The sequence below is a fragment of the Hyla sarda genome, chromosome 7 (genome assembly GCF_029499605.1).
Source record: "Hyla sarda isolate aHylSar1 chromosome 7, aHylSar1.hap1, whole genome shotgun sequence".
Classification (NCBI taxonomy): domain Eukaryota; kingdom Metazoa; phylum Chordata; class Amphibia; order Anura; family Hylidae; genus Hyla; species Hyla sarda.
The window spans coordinates 73,759,139-73,785,459 of record NC_079195.1 but is presented as its reverse complement, the minus strand read 5'-3'; the positions used below and the strand labels follow the sequence as shown (position 1 = coordinate 73,785,459).

The following is a 26,321-nucleotide window of genomic DNA, read 5'->3' as shown; positions in this document are numbered from 1 at the left end:
TTTTACGGACATGTACACACTTGAATAGTACATAAGCAAGTACATAGAAAAATGCGCGCGCACACACACACACATTTTCTATATATCTATCAATACATACACACACACATTCATTCACACTTACATATAGACACACACACACATTCATTCACACTTACATATACACACACACACACACACACAGTGACATACATACATATATATGTCACTGTGTGTGTGTATATTACGGTATATATATATATTTACATACTTTTTTGATCAAAAACGTGTCCCCATCCACCACGGGGAGGTGGCCTCATTTAGGATGGGATCCTAACACACATTCTGAGCCTAACACTGAGATACCAACTCACCTCTGCTGGGCATATAGCCTCTGACTGGGTGACATGCTGGATCCATATACAATTTAAAACACCACCTGGTATTAGGTTGTTGTGCTGGCTAATTTTCTTTTTGCTTGTAATTACTACACAGGGGGAATGGCACCCTCTTTAGCTGTGCACCCCTCCCCCTTTCTCCCAGGTGGTGTTTTAAATTGTATATGGATCCAGCATGTCACCCAGTCAGAGGCTATATGCCCAGCAGAGGTGAGTTGGTATCTGAGTGTTAGGCTCAGAATGTGTGTTAGGATCCCATCCTAAATGAGGCCACCTCCCCGTGGTGGATGGGGGACACGTTTTTGATCAAAAAAGTGCGCTAAGAGCCTCAATTTTTTGACCAATGTGTGCTGCTGCAATCTTCTTTTTTGTATACTCTGTATCTGCCACAGCAGTGTGCACCCGTGTATTAGGTTGTTGTGCTAGCTAATTTTCTTTTTGCTTGTAATTATATATTTACATACATACACACAAAACACAAATGCATAGATACATACATTAATACATTCCCACACACATATACACAAATGGATATATACTTTATGACAAATATACACCGAAATACCTTCAATTGTGCACAGACATATACAGTGACCCATAAACAAACTGTATAGCATTTGTCACAAGTATTGGGGTAATGGATAAATCATAAAAAGCACACAATGTATCTGTTAAATGGATCCCATATATGGGTAATGGATTCTCTTGGCTTTTATCACAGCCTCCGTTTAACATATACACTTGGAGCTTTTACTGGTGCATATATTAAACACAGGTCAAAAGCACACTGTGAACCCAGTCTAGGAACTATTAGCTCTAAATAAGTCCTTAGTGCAGTGTTTTTCAACCAGGTTGCCTCCAGCTGTTGCAAAATTATAAACTACCAGCAGGCCTGCAGAGCCTTTGGCTGTCCGGGGATCCTGGTAGTTGTAGTTTGCCAAACTGGAGGCACCCTTGTTGGGAAACACTGCTTTAGTGTCTGAGCATGAACTGGAGTGTTCCCATCACCGCCAGCAAGCATACTGGATGAAAATGGTATATTAGAAAGTTGTTGAACTTTTTATTACACAATAACTAAGCATAAAAACTATTTTAAAGGGAATTGTCTGGTGAGATAAAATTTTCCATATACATGCCCGGGGGGCATAAAATAAATAAATAAGTTATACTCCCCTACCCTGATCCCTCGCAGCTCCCGCTCTGAGATCATCAGGTTCTTGCTTGTTGCCTGCGAGTTCCTGCTTAGACAACTCATCTTCAAAGTAGGAATAAGTGGCGACAAGCAGGGACCAGATGATGTCAGAACGGGAGCTGCAGGGATCGGGGTAGGTATGAGTTATGTTCTTTTTTTTTACGCTATGCTAGCCAGCCACCCCCCTCGCTAACACTATTAGAACAATTTGGCTTGTCATATAATAGGATGAATGCAAGTTCTTTATCTTCATAACATAAAAGTCTGATGGGGAATTAGTAGAATCTTTCTTCAGAAACTTTTTAGTAGCCATCACTATGATGGGAAAAGGGATGAACAGGTTAAATGGGCACTTTTTATAGAAATCATGACTTATAAAAAAAGACCACATGGGTCCCCTTATCATCCAGAACATAATACTGTCAGGCTGCATCATCATCTTTGTCCCAGGTGAAGCCCAGGCAGGGACAAAGTCCAGTAAGTGAGGGTAGGCACTAGCACTCCTCTGTGCTCACTCCTGTTCTATCAGGCTGCAGCATGAAAACAGAGAGGAGGGGGTTGCAGAGCAGCGATTGGATGAAGAGACCCAGCACAGCAGACTCAGGAAGGAAGTGAATGCATGGTGAGTGAGGACAAGCTTAGTGCTTGCCTTAGACATGCCCCTCCTGAGGATGTAAAAATGAGTGAGCAGCAGAACAGAGGGATTTGTGAGGCAAATGCACAAGATAGACACATAAAAATACATCAAAAGAATCTGCATGATTCAGTGATAATTCTGTGACACTTTAACAATAATAAGTAGTATTAATTAACAGAGAAGAGAAACATGGCTGCCTCCTTCTTCCAGGAACAGTGCCACTCTTGTTTACAAGCTTTGTCTGGTATTGCAGCTCGGGTCTAGTCACTTGGGTAAGCAACAATAACAGAACCAGAAAGGGAAAGTTCTGGAAGAAAGCAGTCTTGTTTTCAATCTTTCCTAGAACGCTTTTAAAACATTATATTGACAGGGGCGCACCTTGCTTTTACATGGCGGAACTTTACACTATTGATGAATTTTGTCATAAGGCATTATAGGCATCTGCAACATTCAGGTCATATATAGAGGGAGTCAAGATAAAATGGTGAATCCATAAGACGACTGTACCTGTAAAACTGTAGCATACATCCGGTGATCGCCATCCCTCCTGGAACCTGGAAAGACATTCTCCCGATAAGGTTCATCTTGTCGCCGGTGTCCGGATGGAAGGCGGAGTCATATAACTTCTTGGCATAATGAAGTTGTTCTATACTGGTGCCCGGTGGAGTGACACCTGCTCTGAACACAGAAAACACAGTCTAATCTGGTCTAAGTATAGAAAATATTCAAGAATGTAAAAGAATACGAATAAATGAGGTGCGTTCGGAAGCAGGCACTGTGTTTCACTGCCCTAAGGTGGAACCAAAATCAGAACTGTAAGACCACCACAGATCACTAAAACATAATAGCAAAGAAATTGTCCAGCATAATAGCGGATGCACTGCATTACGCAGTGTGAACCCAGGCAGCTTCTATCATCTGTCTATATATTAGATTTTAGTCAAAGATTTTCCAATGCAACAGCTCACCCCTTCCTGTGTATCCCACTCCTGCACGGATCTTGCCTGCCTCGTCTCCGACTATTCCAGGTATCAGTAAGGGAATTTTCCAGCACAATAGCATTTATTCAATGCTTTTGCTTTATTCAGGAACAAAACCTCTTACCAAGGAACATTCACAGAGGTAGAACCTTCTAACGCGTTTCACGCAAAATGTGCTTAGTCATAGAATGACTATGACTAAGCGCATTCTGCGTAAGACAAATTAGAAGGTTCTACCTCTGTGTATGTTCCTTGGCAAGAAGTTTTGTTCCTGAATGAAGCAAAAGCATTGAATAAATGCTATTGTTCTTGGAAAATTTCTTTACTGTTACCTGGAATAGTCGGAGACGAGGCAGGCAGGATCCGTGCAGGAGTGGGATACACAGGAAGGGGTGAGCTGTTGCATTGGAAAAGCTTTGACTAAAATATAATATATAGACAGATGATAGAAGTAAGCCTGAGTTTACGCTGTGTAATGCAGTGCATCCTAGGCATACATGTGGTGACACGGGGGTGCAAGTTTTACTTGTCAGGTCGTGACGCCAGGGCATTGTTAGCCTATACATGGTCCGAGGTGGAAACCGCTTCTCCTGGGCAGGCACAGGGCAAGGAACACACCGACGCCAGGTTACTGATAACTGTCTTTTACTAAGGCAGGAATAGATGGTACAACACTTGCAGTATAGAGCAGAGTAGAAGGGATGCAGTGTAACCCTTGGGAGCCCTGTTACCTTGCTGGGACTTATGGTGCTTTCACCCACTTGAAATAGATAGACTGAAGACTTGAGACTGAGATATCCCACGCTGACTAGGGTTCTGCTAAGGTCCAATTTCTGGCAACGCTAGGGTATGACTCACCAACTCCTTGACGGGGAACCCTTGCAGAATGGAGGGGCCGATTTGATTAAAAGCTTTCCTTCAGGCTTCTCTCAGTATCACCTCACACTTCCTCCGACTCCTTTCCACACTGCAGCTCACATGGAGCTCTGCACACAGCAGTGACTAGACTCACTCACTCAACTGAACTGGGGCAGCTCCTCCCCACCTGCACTATATAAAGGGCAATTTGGAAGTTCCCATAGGGTAACAGGGTCATCTGATCATTCTGCATCTCCTTTCTTAAGGGTACAGTACACAGATAACATAATACAGTAGAGTGCTTAAACACAGTAAACAATAGAACAGTGGGGGCCAATCAAAGGAGCAACAGGCATGCACGAGGAGATCCGCAGCCCACAGGACAGCCTTTGGTGCTGAGACACCATATATATTTCTCTGGGGTACTTTTTTTAAGCCTATATTTTCATTTTGGCTAACTTGGGTGGCAACTATGAATGTAGTTACCATGAATGACATTATAAAACTTAAAAAATTCTTTCAATGAGACACCCATGTGCAGCAAATGTGCACTGGTCTTGAACCATACCTTAAGACCCCAAATAACATGGCCAGGGTGCCCCAAGGACTAGTGCCAGGCAAACTGCCATCCTAATACCACCAGCCAGTCGGCCCCATGAATAGCCCCATATAACATAACTACATTATGGGGAACATTTATCACACCTTGTGTCAAGGACAAGTGGAGTGATTCTCCATAGCAACCAATCTGATCTGGTTGCTATGGGCAGCTGTACCTTTGCACAAGGGTTGATAAATCTCCCCCTATGTCTCCCGTTTTTTTTGGCAGGTGAAGGGGGGGGTTCCCAGTAGAATGGGCAAACATGTCTTGTCAAAATCCCAGGCCGTCCAGTCCTGTACTGGTTAGGTCTCTTTCACGTTGCCGCTGGGCTCCGATATAGGAGCTCCCCCGGCAATTCCAAAACGACAGGCGTTTAGCATATAAAAAACTATATTTTTTCTCAGGTAAACTACCAGATCTCAGAAGCGGATACATAGTATACGGCCTAGTGAATGGGTCCTGTCAGGACCCAGAAGCGTCCATTGCGCTCATGTTTCAGGGACCGTTCTGCGCAAGAAAAAAAAAAAAAACAAACAGACCCTGAACGGGAAAGATGCAAACTGCAATGTGAACGTAGCCTTATATGTATGGAAATAACCATCATGTCGCCCCTAGTGCCCGACAACATTATAGCCGCCCTAAAGCGGGTTCCTCGTTGCGCGGTCTCGGTTATTATGGCTTTGTTGGATGAAGGAGTTTGTTACGGGTTTTAATTAGCTGAACGCTGGATGTGTAAGTGACAGCTCCTCTTTAATGGATTTCACAGAAAAAAGCCGATCATTAAAATCTGACAGGTTTATTGATCTATCCCTGGCGCTCGAGATGTTTTGATACCCAGCTGTCCTTGTGTTGCCTAGCAACACTCTACCTGTGTTTCATTAACCCTAAAAAGTCGGGAACAAATTCATTCCACGCATGTCGCTGCTGCGCCCCCTCCTTTTACAAAGCAATTTCTTTTGTTTTCAAGCCATTTTAAAAGGGGAATTTACCTTCTACTTTATTACAGCGCTGTGAAGGCTTCACTGTGTCCACAATATATTACGATAGACATTCATCATTTTGTAAGGAGTGTTCTTCTATTCAGATCCTAAAGCAGTGTTTCCCAACCAGGGCGCCTCCAGCTGTTGTAAAACTACAACTCCCAACATGCCCGGACAGCCGTTGGCTGCCCGGGCATGCTGGGAGTTGTAGTTTTGCAACAGCTGGAGACACCCTGGTTGGGAAACAGTATTTTAGAGAGGGTATCTGCACGCTCAGTTTTTTCAGCCCCTAAAAAAACGTCGGAGGATGGCATCTTATTTTCTGCTATTTAAATTAGCTTTTTGGTAATTTTAGCATTTTTTTTTAAAAACATTTTTCTACTGCAAAATTCTATTATGCAACATGTCAGCTGAAATCACTGAAATTAAAGTGGTACCCGGCAGTAAGTTGATTTTTTACACAACCATGCCCAGGCTGCGGGCATACCTAAAAAAACAAAAACAAAAAAACATTTACCTCCCTAAAAACCCCCACTGACTCAGTATTGCTGCTCCCCATCCTGGCACGCTCCTCATCCTGGTGCTGGCTGTTTATTTATTGCAGTGCAGACGGGACACCGCTGCAGCCATTGTTTGGCTGAACGCCACTGTGATGCTTTGCCCCCAGCACCAGGAAGAAGAGCTCGGCTGAGACCAGGGCTGGGGTCAATGCGTCACAGTGCCACTCAGCCAATCACTATCCACAGCCAATTCCTGCCTTAGCGGCACTGTGACGGATAGACCCCCAGCACCAGTAAGAGGTGCTGGGACTTGGAGCAGCAATACCGAGGCAGCAGGGGAGCAAAGGTAGGTATGTATATGTTTATTTTCTGAAAGGGATACTCCGGAGGAAACAAAATGTTTTTAAATCACTGGTGCCAAAAAAGTAATACAGATTTGTAAATTACTTCTATTTAAAAATCTTCCAGTACTTATCAGCTGCTGTATGCTCCAGAGGAAGTTGTGTAGTTCTTTCCAGTCTGACCAGAGTGCTCTTTGCTGACACCTCTGTCCATGTCAGGAACTATCCACAGCAGGAGAGGTTTGCTATGAGGATTTGCTCCTGCTCTGGACAGTTCTCACATGGATAGAGGTGTCAGCAGAGAGCACTGTGGTCAGACTGGAAAGAACTACACAACTTCCTCTGGAACATACAGCAGCTGATACACCACAGAATGTCTGAACAGAAAACCTCAGCGAGCACCGACATAATATGCCGGTGATAGGACCGCAAGGGAATGCGCCGGCTCATAGACAGCTACCGATTCCATGCAATGTCCATAGAAAGATTGAACAAGTTCATTCTTTCTGCAGACATGGAAAACGGAATTTCAGTCCCGGAAATGTCTGACACAAGAATACCGCCATGTGCACAGCGCAGAAGAATCCCGTTTAATTCAATGGGACTGGGCTGCAGCGGAATTTCTGTGTGGACATTCCAAGCAGAATTCCGCATGGAATTCCGAGGTGCGAACATAGCCTTAAGATTATTAAATAGACGTAATGTACAAATCTGTTCAATGGGATTCAATGTTTAAAAAATGGCCATTGTTTTGTACATTTTTAAGCTCTAGACTGGACATTTTTAGTAATCATTTTATTATTTCTCAGTCTACTCTAATTTTTCCAGCTTGTTTTAGAAGGACTATTTGAGGTAAAATAAACAAAAATAGGTACTTACTTGATACTTACTACTGTATTACCTAATTTTATTATTAAGACCAGATAATGATACATGTGGTTTTGTAATATTGTCTTTATTTTCTTATTGTACATATTTTAAAAAGTCTATTTTTTGTAAATGATCAGGAGGTTAGCCATCTTGCCTAAGCTGCTTAATGGCAGCCACATGGACCATAGGAAATTGTAGTGGAGATGACCTATTGACTTCTATAGGAGAGTGCTGTAGGCATGCGCTGTGACCTGTGCAGAGGCCAATAAGCAGGGAGGGAGAGGAATGGAGCTGTGGCTGTCACACTTATGGCGAATGGTAGATCTTGTGTTCTCTATATACTAGTGTTACCTTTCTTAAAATGTTGTTTGTGATGATAAGCAGGAGAATGCTGAAAAGTGTTCTCTACAGAACAGAAAATATAAGTGTGTTATTAGGCTTAGTGGCCAGAGTAAAAGTTACAAAATTAGGAGTTAATTATAAAAACAAAAGAACAACACTCAACAAAAAAAATCACGTTTTATATACAGCACTAGGTAATTGCTGATCAAAAGTGTGTAAAATACTACTAAGTATGTAATAGTTACAGCTAACAGGATGATCCTCGCAACCGCTAGCTGAAGAGCCTTGAACTACCTATGTCAATGTCCATGAGCAAAATTTACATTTACCCATTATGGCAAAAAAAAAAATTATAATTTTCACAGCCATGTGATCGATGATAGTTTTATCACTTAATATTGATCTTCTCCTTCACAAGGTCTGATTATATCATTACAATTGCAAAAACTGTGACTAAGGGATCATTTATAATGGAGAGCGCAAGCAAATGCTATCAATGTAACATTTATCTGCATCATGTAGTGGATGAGCTGGGCAGCACTCAATACTGGATACCATGTTTTACTGTAGGGTAATCTCCCATAAGAACCGCAACTCACAATTTGGAATGAGTCTAGGTAGCAGATTTTATACTCTTACTCAACATCACTGTGATATATATTTGGACTCTTGTCCTTTGCCCTCCTTCCTTCCTCTTTTTCTTTTCCTTCCGTGCCCTTTTCCACAGTGTTTTTGTAAAAGATTGGGTGTTTTGAAAAGCAATATATATATATATATATATATATATATATATATATATATATTATAATTTTTTTTTTTTTTTTTAAGATTTTCAGAGTCTGTTCCATTACAGTTAAACTTCTCCGAATCCCCCCCCTCTCCCCATCTAAGTCAGATTTCCTAAGAAATATTTTCTGTCCCACCATACAAACTGGCCATCATCTTTGAGAAGACCACCCACCAGAAGGACGCTTTCCAACACATTTCAATTTTAGGTGGTCATTTTAAAGAGGTTTACCGTCATTCAAAGGTAATTAAAAACATGTAAAAAATTTTTATAAATCCCTATAGTTGCAATTGTCTTGGGGTCTATTCACACGGCGAATTTCCGCCTGCAGAATTCTGCCTCAAATTAAAGCCCATAGACTTCTATGGGATTCCGCCCTCCCATTCACACTTCTGAATTATGCTTGCGGAATTTCCGCACGGATTTCGCACCAATTCCGCAAGCGGAAATTCAGAAGTGGGAATGGGAGTGCGAAATCCCATAGAAGTCTATGGGCTTTAATTTGAGTGAATAGACCATTAAAGGGGAATTCCAGCCCAAAACTTTTTTTTATATATCAACTGGCTCCGGAAAGTTAAACAGATTTGTAAATTACTTCTATTAAAAAATCTTAATCCTTCCAATAGTTATTAGCTTCTGAAGTTGAGTTGTTGTTTTCTGTCTAACTGCTCAATGATGACTCACGTCCCGGGAGCTGTGCAGTTCCTATGGGGATATTCTCCCATCATGCACAGCTCCCGGGAAGTGACATCATCATTGAGCAGTTAGACAGAAAACTTCAGAAGCCAATAACTATTGGAAGAATTAAGATTTTTTTATAGAAGTAATTTACAAATCTGTTTAACTTTCCGGAGCCAGTTGATATATATATAAAAAAAAGGTTTTGCCTGGAATACCCCTTTAAGCTTTGTCCAACAGCGTTGTGAAGCTCTGTTATAACTGTAGATTATAGGGATGGGACAGAGATTGTGACATGGACACCAGCGTAACCCGACAAGTCCCATTCACTCTGAATGTGATCCGTCAGGGTTCTTTTAGATGCCTGTAATTTTTCACAGATTTTAGCAGAGAAAAAACTTGACATGCAGGATTTTTTGCTCCCCTAAAGTCCCGTCATTTCAATGGAAACAGCAAAAGGAGCTCCGAACACTGATGTGAACATAGCCTTACATGATCCTAACTATGAACAGTCTATGAAATTACCTGCAGGCTTCAACAAGCGTTTTTGCTCTGTCCAGCTCTTGCTCGGATACGGTCACCGTCCTGGGGTCTGTAATATTGAAGAAGTGCTTCAACCTGCCCATGAACGTACTCTGGTCCCATCTTGGGGCATCGATGTTAAATTTGGATATATCACCTTCCATGTTTGTAAGCTTGATTTATCTACAAGACAATAAGGGGAAAAAGTTGTATTCTGTTAGCTACACGATAGGGATGGTAAAAAAGGAGAGAGTCCTCCATAGCTGATGGATTTAGTGGATAACTGAAAAGACAATAACCAATTGCAAGCTTCTGAAACTAGGAAATGGGGTGCTAGGTGTCGAACCCACCGATCAGATATGGAGGCCAACCTAACGATAGGCCATCAATAGCCGAGTCAGAAAACCCCTTGTAAGAAAATGTGCTCTGCCAGGTACCATTCGTGTCTGGCATGCAAGGCATCAGCTGGCACCTTTTTCTTCCTTATTCTGCTTCAATGAAGGAGCAGGATGGGAAAACTCAATGCACATGTGAACCCAGCCTTATACTAAATAGCTTAGTGATGTATTGGTTACTTTATTACTACCAAAATTTTACATAACTTTCCAACTGGGCTATAAGATTGTTGAAATAGACCAATATATATATTTTTTTTTATAAAAAAAAAAAAAAAGGCCTGCTTAAAGGGGTACTCTACTGGCCATCGTTCTGAAGTTCCAAATGCTGTTTTCGTGCTGCGGGGGTCGGCCACGCTCCTCGTGATGTCACGGCCACACCCCTTCAATGCAAGATATGCCTGCTACAATGGGCCTCAGGGGGGGGAATTCCTCAACTCCAATGACCTGAATTTACAATTTATGGTGGCGTCCAAATCCGAGTTAGTTAATTTCCTTGATCTCACATTGTGGGGTGACTTGACTGTGGGCAAAATTTATACCACAACATTTCGTAAAGAAATGGCAGTTAATTCTATTCTTCATGCCAGGTCCTGCCACCCCGCACATGTAATAGAGAATCTACCAGTCGGCGAAATGATTCGCACACGCCGTAACTGTTCCCAGGACAGCGACTTCGAATCCGAGGCCGTTGCCCTTGGCAACAGACTTAGACATTATCCAGAATGGACTATATCTAGAGCCAAAACTATTGCTGAAGGCCGTGATCGTGGGGATCTTGTGGTCTCACATAGGTCTACCAGCAAAAAATCCCCCTCTTTAGTTTTTTCAACACAGTATAGCACTGATTTTACAGCTATCAATAAAATCATTGACAAGAACATGCCTATCGTGTATACTGATCCAGAATTCAGGGAAGCTCTCCGCGATGGCTTTATCGTTTGGATCATCTAGCAATAACCATACATATGATATCAAGCAATATATGAATTGTCAAACTGTTGGAGTTGTTTACCTGTTCACATGCCGCGTTTGTAATGTGCAATACGTTGGGTGTACTATTAATCCACTCAAGGTGCGCATACGCAAACATCTTCCAGACGTTGCCCATTTTCAAACGCGGCATGTCTCCATGGTAACGAAACATTGTGTAGACATGCATGAAGGGAATACCTCCAGCCTCATGTTACAAGGAATAGAAAGAGTGAATAAACCACTACGGGGAGGAGATCTGAGGCAAAAGGTCCTTGACAGAGAGATTTTTTGGATCTTAACGCTTCAAACACGCATGCCACAAGGTCTGAACAGACGACTAGACACCATATTGCATTATTAGTGGAAGGATTATTAAATTCAATTTAACTTTCTCTGCTCATATTTTTCTTTATATTATCTTATATATATAGATTTACCTCCACTTTAGATGTACATATATGGTGTCGAACTCTACAAACATTTTTTTCTTTTTTTCTTTTTCTTCTTTTTTCTATTTTCTTCTCCACCGCATATTTTTTTCATTATATTATATTTGTTATTCATGCTTATTAATCATTTTTTATATCTCGTGTTTGGTGTTTGAGATTATTCAAGTCAAAATATTACATCTACATGTTCTCCCATCTAGTTTTATTGATATTATCATGTCTACTTTTATAATCTTTCTGATTTTTTCTCTATTTTGTGTACAATGAAAGGTTTTTTCATTTATTTTATATATCTTCTATATGATAAACCCTAAGTGGCCAAGTAGAGTTAAATGTATTGTTAATATATTATGCTTCATTTTTAGTGTGTATATTCAACACTGGATGGTGATGCTAATTATGTATGCAGGTGTAGCAGAGGCGTCACCTGTTGTGTCGTCACTTCCACCTAGCATATATAAGTAGACTCACAAAAAATGTTCTAAGTGTATGACTAAGGCCCTGCGGGCTGAAACGCGTCACACTGCAAGAATCCTTGTTGTATCCCTCAGCAACCATAAATTTTAACCAATAAAGAAGTTCCTTTTGCATGAGAGTCTGCGCTGGATATCCTATTAATGCTTTAGTATTTTTATATAAAAAATATTTTCACCCCTTAAAGGGGTACTCCATTGGAAAACATTTATTTTTTTAAATCAACTGGTGCCAGAAAGTTAAACAGATTTGTAGATTACTTCTATTTAAAAATCTTAACCCTTCCAGTACTTATCAGCTGCTGTATACCACAGAGGAAGTTCTTTTCTTTTTGAATTTCCTTTCTGTCCACAGTGCTCTCTGCTGACACCTCTGTCCATTTTAGGAACTGTCCAGAGTAGGAGAAAATCGCCATAGCAAACCTCTCCTGCTCTGGATTCCTGACAGGGACAGAGGTGTCAGCAGAGAGCACTGTGGTCAGACAGAAAGGAAATAAAAAAAAGAAAATAACTTCCTGTGGAACATACAGCAGCTGATAAGTACTAAAAGGATTAAAATTTTTAAATAGAAGTAATTTACAAATCTATTTATCTTTCTGGCACCAGTTGATTTGAGAAAAAAAAGGTTTTCCAGTAGAGTTGTTACGCCCCCTCCCATAGGCTTGCATTGAGGGGCAGAGCGTGACGTCACATGGGGGCGGAGGCATGACGTCACATGCCGCCTGCCCCGTGGTCGCCGGTAATCAGACCCGTAACGAACACGCTCCGGGGACTGACTTTAACTGGGTTGCTGCGTGCAAGATCACGGGGGTCCCCAGCGGCGGGACCCCCGCGATCAGGCATCTTATCCCCTATCCTTTGGTTAAAGGATAAGATGTCTAAGCGCCGGAGTACCCTTTTAAATGATGCAGTCAAAGTTTTTTTATTTTTTTATGTAAAATGCTCTTGTCCAACTGGTCCCCCTATTTACTTACCCTGATTATGTGCTCTCCCGGGTCTGCTGATGACGTTCTGAATGCAGAGGAGCCTAGTAGTTATTGGGGTAATGAAGTAATGGGTCTGGGGCAGAATTGATCAACAGCACTGGGCAAGCAAAGTGAGTATGCTCTATTTTGTTACTTTATAGTCCTAGCAAACAGTTTGTTTATATATATATATATATATATATATATATATATATATATATATATATATATATATTTTTTTTTTTTTTTTTTTTTTTTTTTTTTTTTTTTTTTTCAAAAATTAAAATGTGGATTGTAATCTCTGATCCCAGCTGCTGTTGGGGGGTGTCAGCTGCATAACACAGCCAGCATCCATCTTATGTACAGTAAGCTCAGCTTAAGGAATAAACAAAAACAAACCACACACTATGTCTTATAATTGTTTATCAGAGCCTTTTCTTTATATTTAAGCAGCAGAAACCTCTTTTATGACTAAATCTGTCACAATCAATTCGTGCGGGTAAAATCAGACATGGTGTTCCCACAAAGTCTATTTAGCCATAAAGGACAATGCATAAAATTCACAATAATTTCACTGAAAAATCCTTATCCACAGAAGTGATGTGAAGACTGATGCAGGCCGCATGATGGATATATCCATGTGTACAAACTTGTCAGATCAGAATGCTACAGAAACACAGACATTTTTGTACTTCTCACAGTTTTAGGCTCAGACCGTGACTTGGGTCTAGTCCTATGTTTCTGTATTCTGCCCCATAACACCCGCATCTCGTGTAGGAATATGACGGGTTCGGTTACTTTGGGATAATAGATAGGTGGCCGGACATAACTTTTGTTGTCTCACATACAGCGCAAAACAACTCATGGGGAACGAACAAAATGTAGACACAGCAAACAAGAAATAGATAAAGATATATAGTAACTTTGACCTTTGGCCAATCATTAGCCAGATAAAATAATGTAATTAGATAGGATGGCGCGGTAAAAAGCCATGGCCTAAAATGACCTGTTCTCCATCTGTATGATCCAGAGACCAACCTGAGCAATGTAACAGCTGGAGAAGTCTTGTTTCAATGCCAAAAAATACAGATGATCCTCCTTTACCTGAAACTCATAAGTAGAAGCACACGGGCAATACAATCACTCCCGGTAATTCTTATACTGTAATCTCTTATTAGGATTCAGCAGAAAACAGAATGTAATGTACAATTTCTATACATATACAAATTAATGTGTGTGTACATATGTACAGCGGGTGAAATGGCACAGGGATAAAGTATTAAAAGGAAAACTGGGCTATAGTGTAGATGAAAAGGAGTCCAACAAGGGGTCACTTACTTAAAGGGGTACTCTGCTGCCCTGCTTCCGGAGCTCCACTTCCCAGCGTCCGGAAGTTTATTGTTCCGAATGCTGTATGCGGGCTTCCGTGTTCAGGGCTGCCCCTCGTGACGTCACGCCTGCCCCCTCAATGAAAGTCTATGGGAAGGGGGCGTGACGCCAGTCACGCCCCCTTCCCATAGACTTTCATTGAGGGGGTGCGCGTGACGTCACGAGGGGGCAGGCGTGATGTCACGAGGGGGCGGCCCTGAACACGAAAGCCCGCACACAGTGTTCGGGAAAAATAAACTTCCGGACACTGGGGAGCGGAATACCCCTTTAAATATGTCCAGTAGGTCCTGAGATATGTCCCCGAGAAGATTCTCTGCTAAATTAAGTGAATTGTGCGCAGGGAGCGGGGCTTCACTGGCTGAATTTACATATCCATTGTCCGTGACTCCACATCCTAGTGAAGGCACAGTAAAGGCGGAGCCCCGCCTCCTGAGCGCAATTCACTGAATTTATATCTCAGGACCTACTGGACATATTTAAGTAAGTGACCCCTCATTGGACTCCTGTTCACCCACACTATAACCCAGTGTATTGGGTTTAGTGTGGGTGGACAGGCTGACTGTTTTTCTTTAAGCATATGAAGAAAGGGAGGTGAAAAAAGGCATGGAAAGCCAAGACAACAGCTCAAATCTATCAGTAATTATAAAGCACTTGTGGAGAGCTTCAAAAAGACCTGGAATTAGCACGTATTGTTGTCTCAAAGAAACCGTATTTAGTGAGAAAAATGGTGACGTGTTCAATATTTATTTTATCCGTTATATCTATGTGTGCATATTCCAACATAATTTTCAAATGGCTAGACATATTTCGATTAAACTTATTACACATGATACTGTCAACTAAAAATAGAGTAGAGCTAAATCAATCCTAACCTACCCTTTATGCAAGAGTGGGGGTCTTTCTTGGGGACTTCCGGTACATCTATTGATCACGATACTCTGACTGTCCACTGACTCTCTGGCAGGCAGGTGCAGAGAATAGCTAGCTCGGGGGATGGAATATGCAGCAGCATTAGGCTTGTCCATGAGTCATGGACAAGAAATGACTCATAGACAAGGCTGCATCTGCACCAATCACCTCCCACAAGGGAGGAACACGCCCCTTCCCCTGAGAAGATTTCTAACACTTCTTTAATAATAATAAATTTAGGTGGGAAAGGCATAAAAATTAGATATACATGGTCAGGATTCGGTATGGATTAACATTTGTTTTTTATTTTGTCTTTTTGTTGGATCTGACTGGGACAGGTAAAAAAAAAAAAAAAAAAAAAAAAAAAAAAAAGAACTCCTTATTTATATCCATGACTTACAAATATTTGAAACTAGTCTAGAGATTGTTACATACAGAAACATATGACATAATGTGCTGATTTAATAAATTGCAATAAGGTTATTAATACAGCGAGTGATGACGTATCCCACACACTACGCAATGTCCGCCCGTAGAAATTCCGGGTGCACATTTCGTGCAAAGCAGGTGCCAAATGATCCAGTCGGTGGTAGGAACTGCTCGGATATGCGCTGTAACCACTGACAGCAATGCATATCTAAGCGGATTATGCCAAAAGAATTAACATATTCGTTCTTTCGGCAGAGTTTTGAATTTTAAATTCTGCAGTGTGCACAATGCAGCAGAATCCCATTGAAAACAATAGGAGGCTGTTGGACTGGAATTTCTGAGCTGAGAAATTGCGTAGTGTGAATGCGTCCTAACAAGTATGAACGTTCATTCTTTCAGCTGCAGCTGACAGAAACAGGTAGACTCAGATGCTGGTCATTTAACCCCCTAAACACTACCGACAAAGAAACTGTCCTTCCTATATGTAGGCTCCAAAAATAAAAAAGATAAAAAATTTGATAAATTAGGGGTTCACAAAACCAACAATTTAACATAACACCTAAAGGTGTGTAAGACATACCAGTATGCGAAGCCCCAAGGAGTAAAACCAACTACAATGTAGGGTTAAAAATATTTTATTAAATGTATTATAGGGTATGCATACAAAAATCAATCAATAAAAATACATATAAATAAATAATTGTTTTAAAAATATAAGTCTATTGATTAAAAGAAATTGGGTACTGGGTGAGAAGTCCTGTATGAATAGGAGAACAGGTAAATAAATAGATATTACATAGATATATGATATAGAGACCTGACTCTACTGTATAAAGTGCTGGGGCTATAATGGTGCAATTACTATGCAAATAAACCAAGTGCAAAGATAGTGCTAAGTCAATTCATGAATAAAATGCACTCATGTGAGATACATATATATAGATATATATATATATATATATATATATACACACACACACACACAGTATATAGACACACACACACACACATATATATAACAGAGAAACAGTGATTGTGCAAATAACAGCAAGTAGCATAAAGATAGCAGCAACAAAAGAACAAGTGACTGTGTGAATATAAGCAATTACAGGGAAGATAGCAGCTAGAGACGAGCGAACTTACAGTAAATTCGATTCGTCACGAACTTCTCGGCTCGGCAGTTGATAACTTTAGTCTGCATAAATTAGTTCAGCTTTCAGGTGCTCCGGTGGGCTGGAAAAGGTGGATACAGTCCTAGGAGACTCTTTCCTAGGACTGTATCCACCTTTTTCAGCCCACCGGAGCACCGGAAAGCTGAACTAATTTATGCAGGATAGGTCAACAACTGCCGAGCCGAGAAGTTCGTGACGAATCAAATTTACTGTAACTTCGCTCATCTCTAATAGCAGCCAGTAATACAGATAGTCAGTTCATGCAAAGAAGACAGGACTCACCCCACACCTCCGACGCGTTTCGCCAGGAGCGGCTTTATCCTAGCTCCTGATGAAACGCGTCAGAGTTGTGGGGCGAGTCCTGTCTTCTTTGTACGAGCCGACTATCTGTATTACTGGCTGCTATCGTCACTGTAATTGCTGCTATTCGCACAGTCACTTGTTCTTTTGTTGCTGCTATCTTTATGGTACTTGCTGTTATTTGCACAATCACTGGTTCTCTTTGTTATATGTGTGTGTGTGTGTGTGTGTGTGTGTGTGTGTGTGTGTGTGTGTATGTGTGTATGTGTATGTGTGTGTATGTGTATGTATGTATATATATATATATATATATATATATATATCTCACATGAGTGCATTTTATTTATGAATTGACTTAGCACTATCTTTGCACTTGGTTTATTTGCATAGTAATTGCATCCTTATAGCCCCAGCACTTTATACAGTAGAGTCAGGTCTCTATATCATATATTTATGTAATTTATTTACCTGTTCTCCTACTCATACAGGACTTCCCACCCCAGTACCCCATTTCTTTTAATCAATAGACTTATATTTTTAAAACATTTATTTATATGTATTTTTTATTGATTGATTGATTTTTGTATGCATACCCTATAATAAACGTAATAAAATATTTTTAACCCTACATTGTAGTTGGTCCCCTAAACACCACGATTAATGGCGACTTTTGCATTAAGGGGGGGGGGGGGGTCCTTTCTGCTCTCCAACGTGCACCCTTGCAACCCAATTGAATACTGTAATAAAAGATCACAGTTCACTGCAATTCATATGCTATTGCAGTGAACTGTACAAGTGATCATATCAGTCCTCTAGAAGACTATAAAAGTACAATAAAAAAAAAAAGTTTTAAAAAGATCAAAATAGCCCCATAATTAAACATTCAAAATTTATTATTTTCTCTATTTCCATATTAAAAATAAAAAAGAAATGTCATTTATGAGAGTTTTAGTTTTTATCATCACAAATTACACACACAAAAAAAAAAATCAAATAAAAAGCGATTAAAAAGTTGCATCTAGCCATCCTGTTGGTCTCTGGCTATTGCAAAACTACAACTCCCAGCATGCCCTGACAGCCTTCGGCTGTCAGGGCATGCTGGGAGTTGTAGTTTTGCAACAGCTTGAATCACAGAATGAGAACCACTACTGTGTACTATACAAAGCAAATGTTTTTCTACATGCCATAATACAGGGTATATATACTGTACCTGCAACACTGAACCGGAACTGCAGCTTCTCCCTACAAACATGCACTACTACCCCATTCACTCAGCCCTTCCGTCCACGCTAGCTACTTGACGCGTCATATCCAATCAGGAGACAGGATTCGCACCTCCAACCAATCAGATGACAGCGCTGGGCACTGCCCACTTTACGCTGAACTTAGAGCGGAGAGTAAGCGATATTCTTCGCGCATGCGCCCAACAGATCTCGTGTCTCCTACGGTCAGGGGCGGGGCAAGAACGCGTGACGCAGCCAGTGGTACGCAACGTGGTCACGCCCAGCAGCGTTACGCGTTACGCGTTACCAGCGGCTTGGGTGACGTAGTTGCCCCTGGTAACCTGGAGAGTCGCGGAGAGGATGGTGAGTGATGCGGAGCGGGGGTTATCGGTAACGTTAAATCGGGATGACGGGGGAGGAGGTGTCGGTGTTGGGAAGGTAGAGGGGTGAATGAGGTGACGGAAGGTTTCAGTATCTCCAGGGCCGGGTGCTTCCGTTGCTGGGACGCCATGATGCTGAGGAGGGACGGGAGAGCTGGGACGCCGTGGGTTGCTCATCCTGTAAGAAGATCTATAGGGATTAGCTGGTGTAGAGCTGTGCTGGGGATCACCCCTGTAGTGTAACCGGCTGCTCATTCATCCATGGTATCAGTCTGCAGAACTACAACTCCCATCCACTCACAGCCTGTGATTGTCAAGACATGCTGGAACTTGTAGTTCTGCTACTAATTTGAGATCAGTGCAGAACTACATATCCCAGCTGGCCCTGTTAACTTGCGGCTGTGAGGGCATGCTGAGAGTTGTAGTTTCTGAGATCATGTCAGGGAAAAGGTCATACAGCTGATATGGCACACCAGTGTTAACCGACCAGGGTGCCTCCAGCTCTTGCAAAACTACAACTCCCAGCATGCCCTGACAGCCTACAGCTGTCAGGGCATGCTGGGAGTTGTAGTTTTGCAATAATGCACAGTGAAGTCTGACCTGCCCTCACCCTGTAACGATCCCATACTGGATAAAAGGGATCAATGCTGAAAAAAATAAAGGGAACACGAAGATAACACGTCCTAGATCTGGGTGAATTAACTAATCATAGACATCGATCAGACATCTTATCCCCTATACTTTGGGTAGGGGATAAGATGTCTAGGGGCAGAGTACTCCTTTAACTACAGTAGTTGAGATGAGGGTAGGGCTGGGCGGTAATACCAAATATGTGTATCGCGGTATTTTTGTAACTTATGGCGGTTCCACTGTTTATAACGGTATTCCCATCCCCCCCCCCGCCAACAAGTGCTGTGTTGTCCCCATTGGGGTAAATACCTCGTCCTCCTGTTTGTTGGCACCGACGCTGGCACTCTATACTGTACTATACTGTACGCTGTCTCCCTATGCCCGGGCTGCAAAAAGTAAACAAAATAAACTTTAGCTCACCTTCCTACGTCGGCCTTACTCTCTTCCTGGGGACGTGAATGTCGGACAGCCGTCAACCTATCACCGGCCGCAGCGATGTTCTGCCTCGGCCAGTGATAGGTTGAGCCCACTGTCCGCCGGCTTCTTACATGACAGTGGGCTCAGCCTATCACCGGCCCAGGCGGAACATCGCTGCGGCCGGTGATAGGCTGACGGCTGTCCGACGTTCCATTCCCTAGGAAGCAGGTCCGGACTGATGGGGAAGGGGAGTTAAAGTTTATTTTGTTTACCTTTTGCAGCCCGGGCATAGGGATACAGCGTACAGTATAGAGTGTCAGCGCTGGCGGCCGCAACAAACAGGAGGACGAGGAGGGCAGCGCTTGCGGGTGATATGCTAGTATTTACCCCGATGGGGACAGCGCATTGCTGGGCTGATAATTAATTGGGGGGGGGGGCAGAACATCGCTCGCGGGTCACACATGATTAGTTACCTGATGTGGGGACAGCGCAGCACTAGGCTGATAACTCATTCATTCCCGAGGGGGAGGGGCCAAACCAGTATTGCGGTATGGGGAAAAATTCATATAGTGCAGGACAAAAATTTCAGTATTCGGTATGAACCGGTATATACCGCCCAGCCCTAAAATACCCCTTTAACTTGTTAATCTCTTTCCTTTTATTTTAGCAGAATATTTGTGTGTCAGACAAATGGTTACTATAAAGGTTCCAGGTGCTGATAATAAGGGTTTACCTGCTTTTTACATTAAGGTTTTTTGAACAAGCAGAGTACATGCTCGCAGTATTTAACCAGGAAAATTATTATTATTTTTTTTTTTTAAGATCAACTGGCTCCAGAATGTTAAACAGATTTGTAAATGACTTCTATTAAAAAAAATCTTAACCCTTCCAATAATTATCAGCTGCTGAAGTTGAGTTGTTCTTTTCTGTCTAAGTGCTCTCTGATGACACGTGTTTCGGGAGCTGTCCAGCGTAGAAGCAAATTCCCATAGCAATTCTATTCTGCTCTGTGCAGTTCCTATGGGGATTTGCTTCTACTCTGGACAGCTCCTGAGACACATGTCATCAGAGAGCACTTAGACAGAAAAGAACAACTCAACTTCAGTAGCTCATAAGTACTGAAAGGATTATGATTTTTTTTAATAGAAGTAATTTACAAATCTGTTTAACTTTCTGCAGCCAGTTGATATATATATATAAAAAAGTTTTTTTCCTGGAATACCCCTTTAATATAGGGCCATTTGGTCGCCTATAGCTATTTATAGGAAAGGCTGCTACATGGACCTCATATTTATTTATTTTTAATAAAACTTTCTGAATGTAAGTAAAGTATCTGTCCATATAGGGGGAGACTTATCAAAACGTGTAGAGGAAGAGTTCGGCACTTGACCATAGCGACCAATCAGATGGCTTCTTTCATTTTTCAGTGGCTGTTATAAATATGAAAGAAGCCATTTGGTTGCTATGGACAACTGCACCATTTTTCCTCTACATAGGTTTTGATAACTCTTCCCCATAGTGCTTGTTAGGACTCTTTTGTTTTTGTTTACTTTTACCTTACTTTTATTTGTTTACTTATTTTTATATGTTTTTAGTTTTGTTTTTATTTGTTGTTCTATAATTTATAGTGATGCAGGTAATAGATGGTTAGTGTCAGATTTCATGTTTACAGAAAATGTGTAATGACAAGCGTAAGAAAATAATAATACAAGAGCAATTCCTGCTGACCGGGGTGTTCTCTGGTGTCCAGGTAACACAACAAAACACAATTTTTTAAACAGTCCTGAAACCCTATAGACAAAAATGCCCCCTGTCCAGTAACCTCCTTCTCCCCATCCCCCCAACCTTCTTAACAACTGCTAGTAATCCACCATCCAAGCACCTGCTCTTCCATTGTATGAAGGTGATGCACATGAGTACGGAGGTTTGGTGGGGTCAGTCGTCTGCAATATCCTTCGTTACTAAGCAACAACCTAAACGCCAGTTACTACTATAGTTGGCAGAAAACAGCTTGGGGTTTCACACATTGGGGAGATTTATCAAAACTTGTGCAAAGTAAAAGTTGCCCAAATGCCCATAGCAACCAATTTTTTTTCTTAATTAAAGAAGCAATCTGGTTGCTATGAGCAACCAATCGGATTGCTTCAAGAAAAAAAATATATTATTAACGGATGTAAAGGGGTATTCTGAACTCTATCCTGGTTTACAAGCTGATTAGTCGAGATCTGACAACTAAAATCCCTACCAATCACAGGAAAGTTGTCCATCATATTAGGGTGAGTGAGTGCTTGATATTAAAGGGGTATTCCAGGCAAAAAAAATTTTTATATATGTCGACTGGCTCCGGAAAGTTTACCAGATTTGAAAATTACTTTTATTAAAGGGGTACTCCGCCCCTAGACATCTTATCCCCTATCCAAAGGACAGGGGATAAGATGTCAGATCGCCGCGGTGCCGCTGCTGGGGAGCCCCGGGATCCCCGCTGCGGCACCCCGCCATCATTACTGCACAGAGAGAGTTCGCTCTGTGCGTAATGACGGGCGATACAGGGGACAGAGACGCGTGACGTCATAGCTCCGCCCCTCGTGACATCACGGCCCGTCCCCTTAATGCAAGTCTATGGCAGGGGGCGTGACGACCGCTGCTCCCCCTCCCTTAGACTTGTATTGAAAGGGGTGGGCCGTGACATCACGAGGGGCGGAGCCGTGACATAACGATGCTCCGCCCCCTGTATTGAGCGTCATTACGTGCAGAGCGAACTCGCTCTGTGCTGTAATGATAGCGGGGTGCCGCAGCAGGGATCCCGGGGCTCCCCAGCAGCGGCACCGCGGCGATCTGACATCTTATCCCCTATGCTTTGGATAGGGGATAAGATGTCTAGGGGCGGAGTACCCCTTTAAAAAATCTTAATCCTTCCAATAGTTATTAGCTTCTGAAGTTTTCTGTCTAACTGCTCCATGATGATGTCATGTCCCGGGAGCTGTGCATGATGGGAGAATATCCCCATAGGAACTGCACAGCTCCCGGGACGTGAGTCATCAGAAAGCAGTTAGACAGAAAACAACAAGTCCTCTTTAGAAGCTAATAACTATTGGAAGAATTAAGATTTTTTAATAGAAGTAATTTACAAATCTGTTTAACTTTCCGGAGCCAGTTGATATATACAAAAAAAAGTTTTGGCCTGGAATACCCCTTTAACTTCTCATTGGAGTCCAGTACTCCAATCATTCTCTATGGCAGTGTTTTTCTAACAGTGTGTCTCCAGCTGTTGCAAAACTTCCAGCGTTCCCGGACAACCAAAGGCTGGAAGTTGTAGTTTTGCAACAACTGGAGACACAATGTTTTTAAAACACTGCTCTATGGGGCTTCCTTACATTGCCAAGCACTGAGCTCATCAATCTTCTAAAGCCTCATACAGAACGAAGGGAATGCTGGTTGCACATACACGCTGCTGCTCCATTCAGTCAGAGAACAATTTTTCTCCATTCTCATGATCTGTGGGGGTCCCAGTGGTTAGCCCTCCACTGTTTAGTTTGTTAAATAGGTTTTTCCCAAGATCCATAGTTATCTGCTATCTTATCCGCTATCCACAGAATAGGGGATAACCTCCTTAATGATTATTAGTAATAAATAGAGATGAGCGAACTTACAGTAAATTCGATTCGTCACGAACTTCTCGGCTCGGCAGTTGATGACTTTTCCTGCCAATGGCTGTCCGGGCATGCTGGGAGTTGTAGTTTTGCAACATCTGGAGGTCCGCAGGTTGAAGACCACTGCTTTATAGTGCATTACTAGAGATGAGCAAACTTACAGTAAATTTGATTCGTCACGAACTTCTCGGCTCGGCAGTTGATGACTTTCCTGCATAAATTAGTTCAGCTTTTCGGTGGGCTGGAAAAGGTGGATACAGTCCTAGGAGACTCTTTCCTAGGAATGTATCCACCTTTTCCTGCCCACCGGAGCACCTGAAGACTGAACTAATTTACGCAGGAAAAGTCATCAACTGCCGAGCCGAGAAGTTCGTGACGAATCAAATTTACTGTAAGTTTGCTCATCTCTAGTAATGCACTATAAAGCAGTGGTCTTCAACCTGCGGACCTCCAGATGTTGCAAAACTACAACTCCCAGCATGCCCGGACAGCCGTTGGCTGTCCGGGCATGCTGGGAGTTGTAGTTTTGCAACATCTGGAGGTCCGCAGGTTGAAGACCACTGCTATAAAGCCTTGTTCACACTGGAAGAATATGAAACAAAAATTTCCCCTTATATGATCATTGTAATGGTGCCAGGAGCAAGTGCTTCACGTCTGCCAATTACTGCAGCGACATATGGCCATGGCACCAAGCAGCTACGTAGCTGATCTATCTGCTAAACCATCTCAAAGTACTTAATACCTTTCCTGGTCACGTGATTTGGATTTGTAGATCAGATAGAAAACAAAGCCATTGTCTTCATTACAGCCAAGTCAGTTCTAGGAAACCTTCTGTGTATACTGGGCCATATGTGTGAAAATGCTGCACGTATGCTATGGCTATGTTCACACGGCAGAATTTCCTTGCAGTATTCCATCCGAAAAAATTGCTGGGAAATTCCACAAAATTTACTGCACATCGGATTGAATGGGGATTCCGCTGTCCCATTCACTAAGCAGAATTTCCACTGTGGAAATTCAGATTTCCTGATTCAAAAATATATATATAAGACCTGTCTATATAAATTTTGCAGAATTCCGTGCGGAATCCCATTAAACTTGATGGGGCTTTGAATTTTGGCAGAATTCTATGTTTTGCGCACACACAGAAATTCTGCCAAAATTTAGAGCAGGATACCAGAATTTCCACCTCGAGAATATAGCTTAAAGGGGTACTCCGCTGCTCAGCATTTGGAACAAATTGTTCCGAACGCTGGAGCCGGTGCTGGGAGCTCGTGAGATCATAGCCCCGCCCCCTCATGACATCACACCCCGCCCACTCAATGCAAGTCTAAGGGAGGTGGCGTGATAGCTGCTTTGGACAGTTCCTAAAATGGACAGAGGTGTCAGCAGAGAGCACTGTGGACAGACAGAAAAGAAATCCAAAAAGAAAAGCATTTCCGCTGTAGTATACAGTAGCTAATAAGTACTGGAAAGATTAAGATTTTTTTTTAATAGATGTAATTAGGGCTGGGCGCTATGACCAAATATGTGTATCACGGTATTTTTGTAACTTATGGCGGTTCCACGGTATATAATGGTATTTAACCCCCCCCCCAATTATCAACCCAGCACTGCGCTTTCCCCATCGGGGTAAATACTCACATGTCACCCGCAAGCGCTGCCCTCCTCGTCCTCCTGTTTGTTGCGGGCCGCCGGCGCTGACACTCTATACTGTACGCTGTCTCCCTATGCCCGGGCTGCAAAAGATAAACAAAATAAACTTTAACGCACCTTCCTATGTCGGCCTTACGCTCTTCCTGGGGATGGGAACGTCAGACAGCCATCAGCTTATCACCGGCCGCAGCGATGTTCCGCCAGCCCACTGTCATGTAAGAAGCCAGACGCTGCGGCCGGTGATAGGCTGACGGCTGTCCGACGTTCCCGTCCCCAGGAAGCAGGTGAGGCCGGTACCGGTGAGTTAAAGTTTTTGTTTATCTTTTGCAGCCCGGGCATAGGGATACAGCGTACAGTATAGATTTCTAGCGGCCCGCAACAAACAGGAGGACCAAACCGGTATTGCGGTATGGGGAAAAATTCATATCATCCTGGACAAAAATGTCGGTATTCGGTATGAACCAGTATACCGCCCAGCCCTAGAAGTAATTAACAAATCTGTTTTAAAGGAGTACTCTGGTACAGACTACTCCTGCTCCATCCTGCCCGGGCTGCAAAAAAAATGAAAATAAACCATCACTTACCTTCCTGGGTTCCCGCGGAGAGCGCCACTACAGCTGATCAATCCTCCGGTCCATCTTCTTCATACTTCCGGGTATAACGAAGCGTCACATGGCGCTCAGCCTATTATGGACCGAGGCAGAACATCGCGGCGGCCGGCGATAGGCTGAGCGCCATGTGACGCTTCGTTCACACGGAAGTATGAAGAAGATGGACCGGAGGACCGATCAGCTGTAGTGGCGCTCCGCGGGAACCCAGGAAGGTGAGTGATGGTTCATTTTCATTTTATTTATTTTTTTGCAGAACGGAGCAGGAGTAGTCTGCACCAGAGTACTCTTTTAACTTTTTTGCACCAGTTGATTAAAAAAAAAAATATATACATTTTTTTTTCCACCAGAGTACCCATTTAATTTCTTTCATTCCGACATGTTTCCCCCATCATATGTGCATCCTCAGTGGATGTTCTAACTGTTATGTCGTCAGACAGCTCATTGGAGTACATATTTGGGATCTAGATGTGCCACCTGTGGTTTTGGAGAGACTTTATTAGGTAGTGTAAATAGACTTCCCACAATGCCTCCAGTGTAATATGCTCATTGCTGTATACGATGTGCCCGTCCATTTACAAAAGGCTGTCACTGATCTGACAGGAGGATGGTGGCCCGCATGCACACAGCTACGTC

The 26,321-nt window shown here is 42.4% G+C and overlaps 2 protein-coding genes across 5 annotated transcripts in view; one reads left to right on the top strand and one right to left on the bottom strand.

Moving 5' to 3' along the window:
• The window catches only part of SFXN2 (sideroflexin 2), a 65,271-nt gene extending 46,793 nt beyond the window's left edge, over positions 1-18,478 (bottom strand). The window contains exons 1-3 of one of the 3 annotated variants that reach the window (XM_056529640.1): positions 18,332-18,478; positions 9,669-9,848; positions 2,714-2,884 (exon numbers count right to left, since the gene is read on the bottom strand). In XM_056529640.1, the coding sequence (XP_056385615.1) occupies positions 2,714-2,884; positions 9,669-9,829 (332 nt within the window). In that variant the 5' untranslated portion in view covers positions 9,830-9,848; positions 18,332-18,478. Of the gene's footprint in view, positions 1-2,713; positions 2,885-4,612; positions 4,648-6,142; positions 6,359-9,668; positions 9,849-18,331 lie in introns of those variants that run through there. The other 2 variants (XM_056529641.1, XM_056529642.1) reach the window with 2 other exon arrangements.
• Positions 18,479-18,570: 92 nt separating this feature from the next.
• Positions 18,571-26,321, top strand: part of ARL3 (ADP ribosylation factor like GTPase 3) — a 71,927-nt gene continuing 64,176 nt past the window's right edge. The window contains exon 1 of one of the 2 annotated variants that reach the window (XM_056529644.1): positions 18,571-18,707. In XM_056529644.1, coding sequence (XP_056385619.1) covers positions 18,705-18,707 — 3 coding nt within the window. In that variant the 5' untranslated portion in view covers positions 18,571-18,704. Of the gene's footprint in view, positions 18,708-18,778; positions 18,905-26,321 lie in introns of those variants that run through there. The other variant, XM_056529643.1, reaches the window with a different exon arrangement.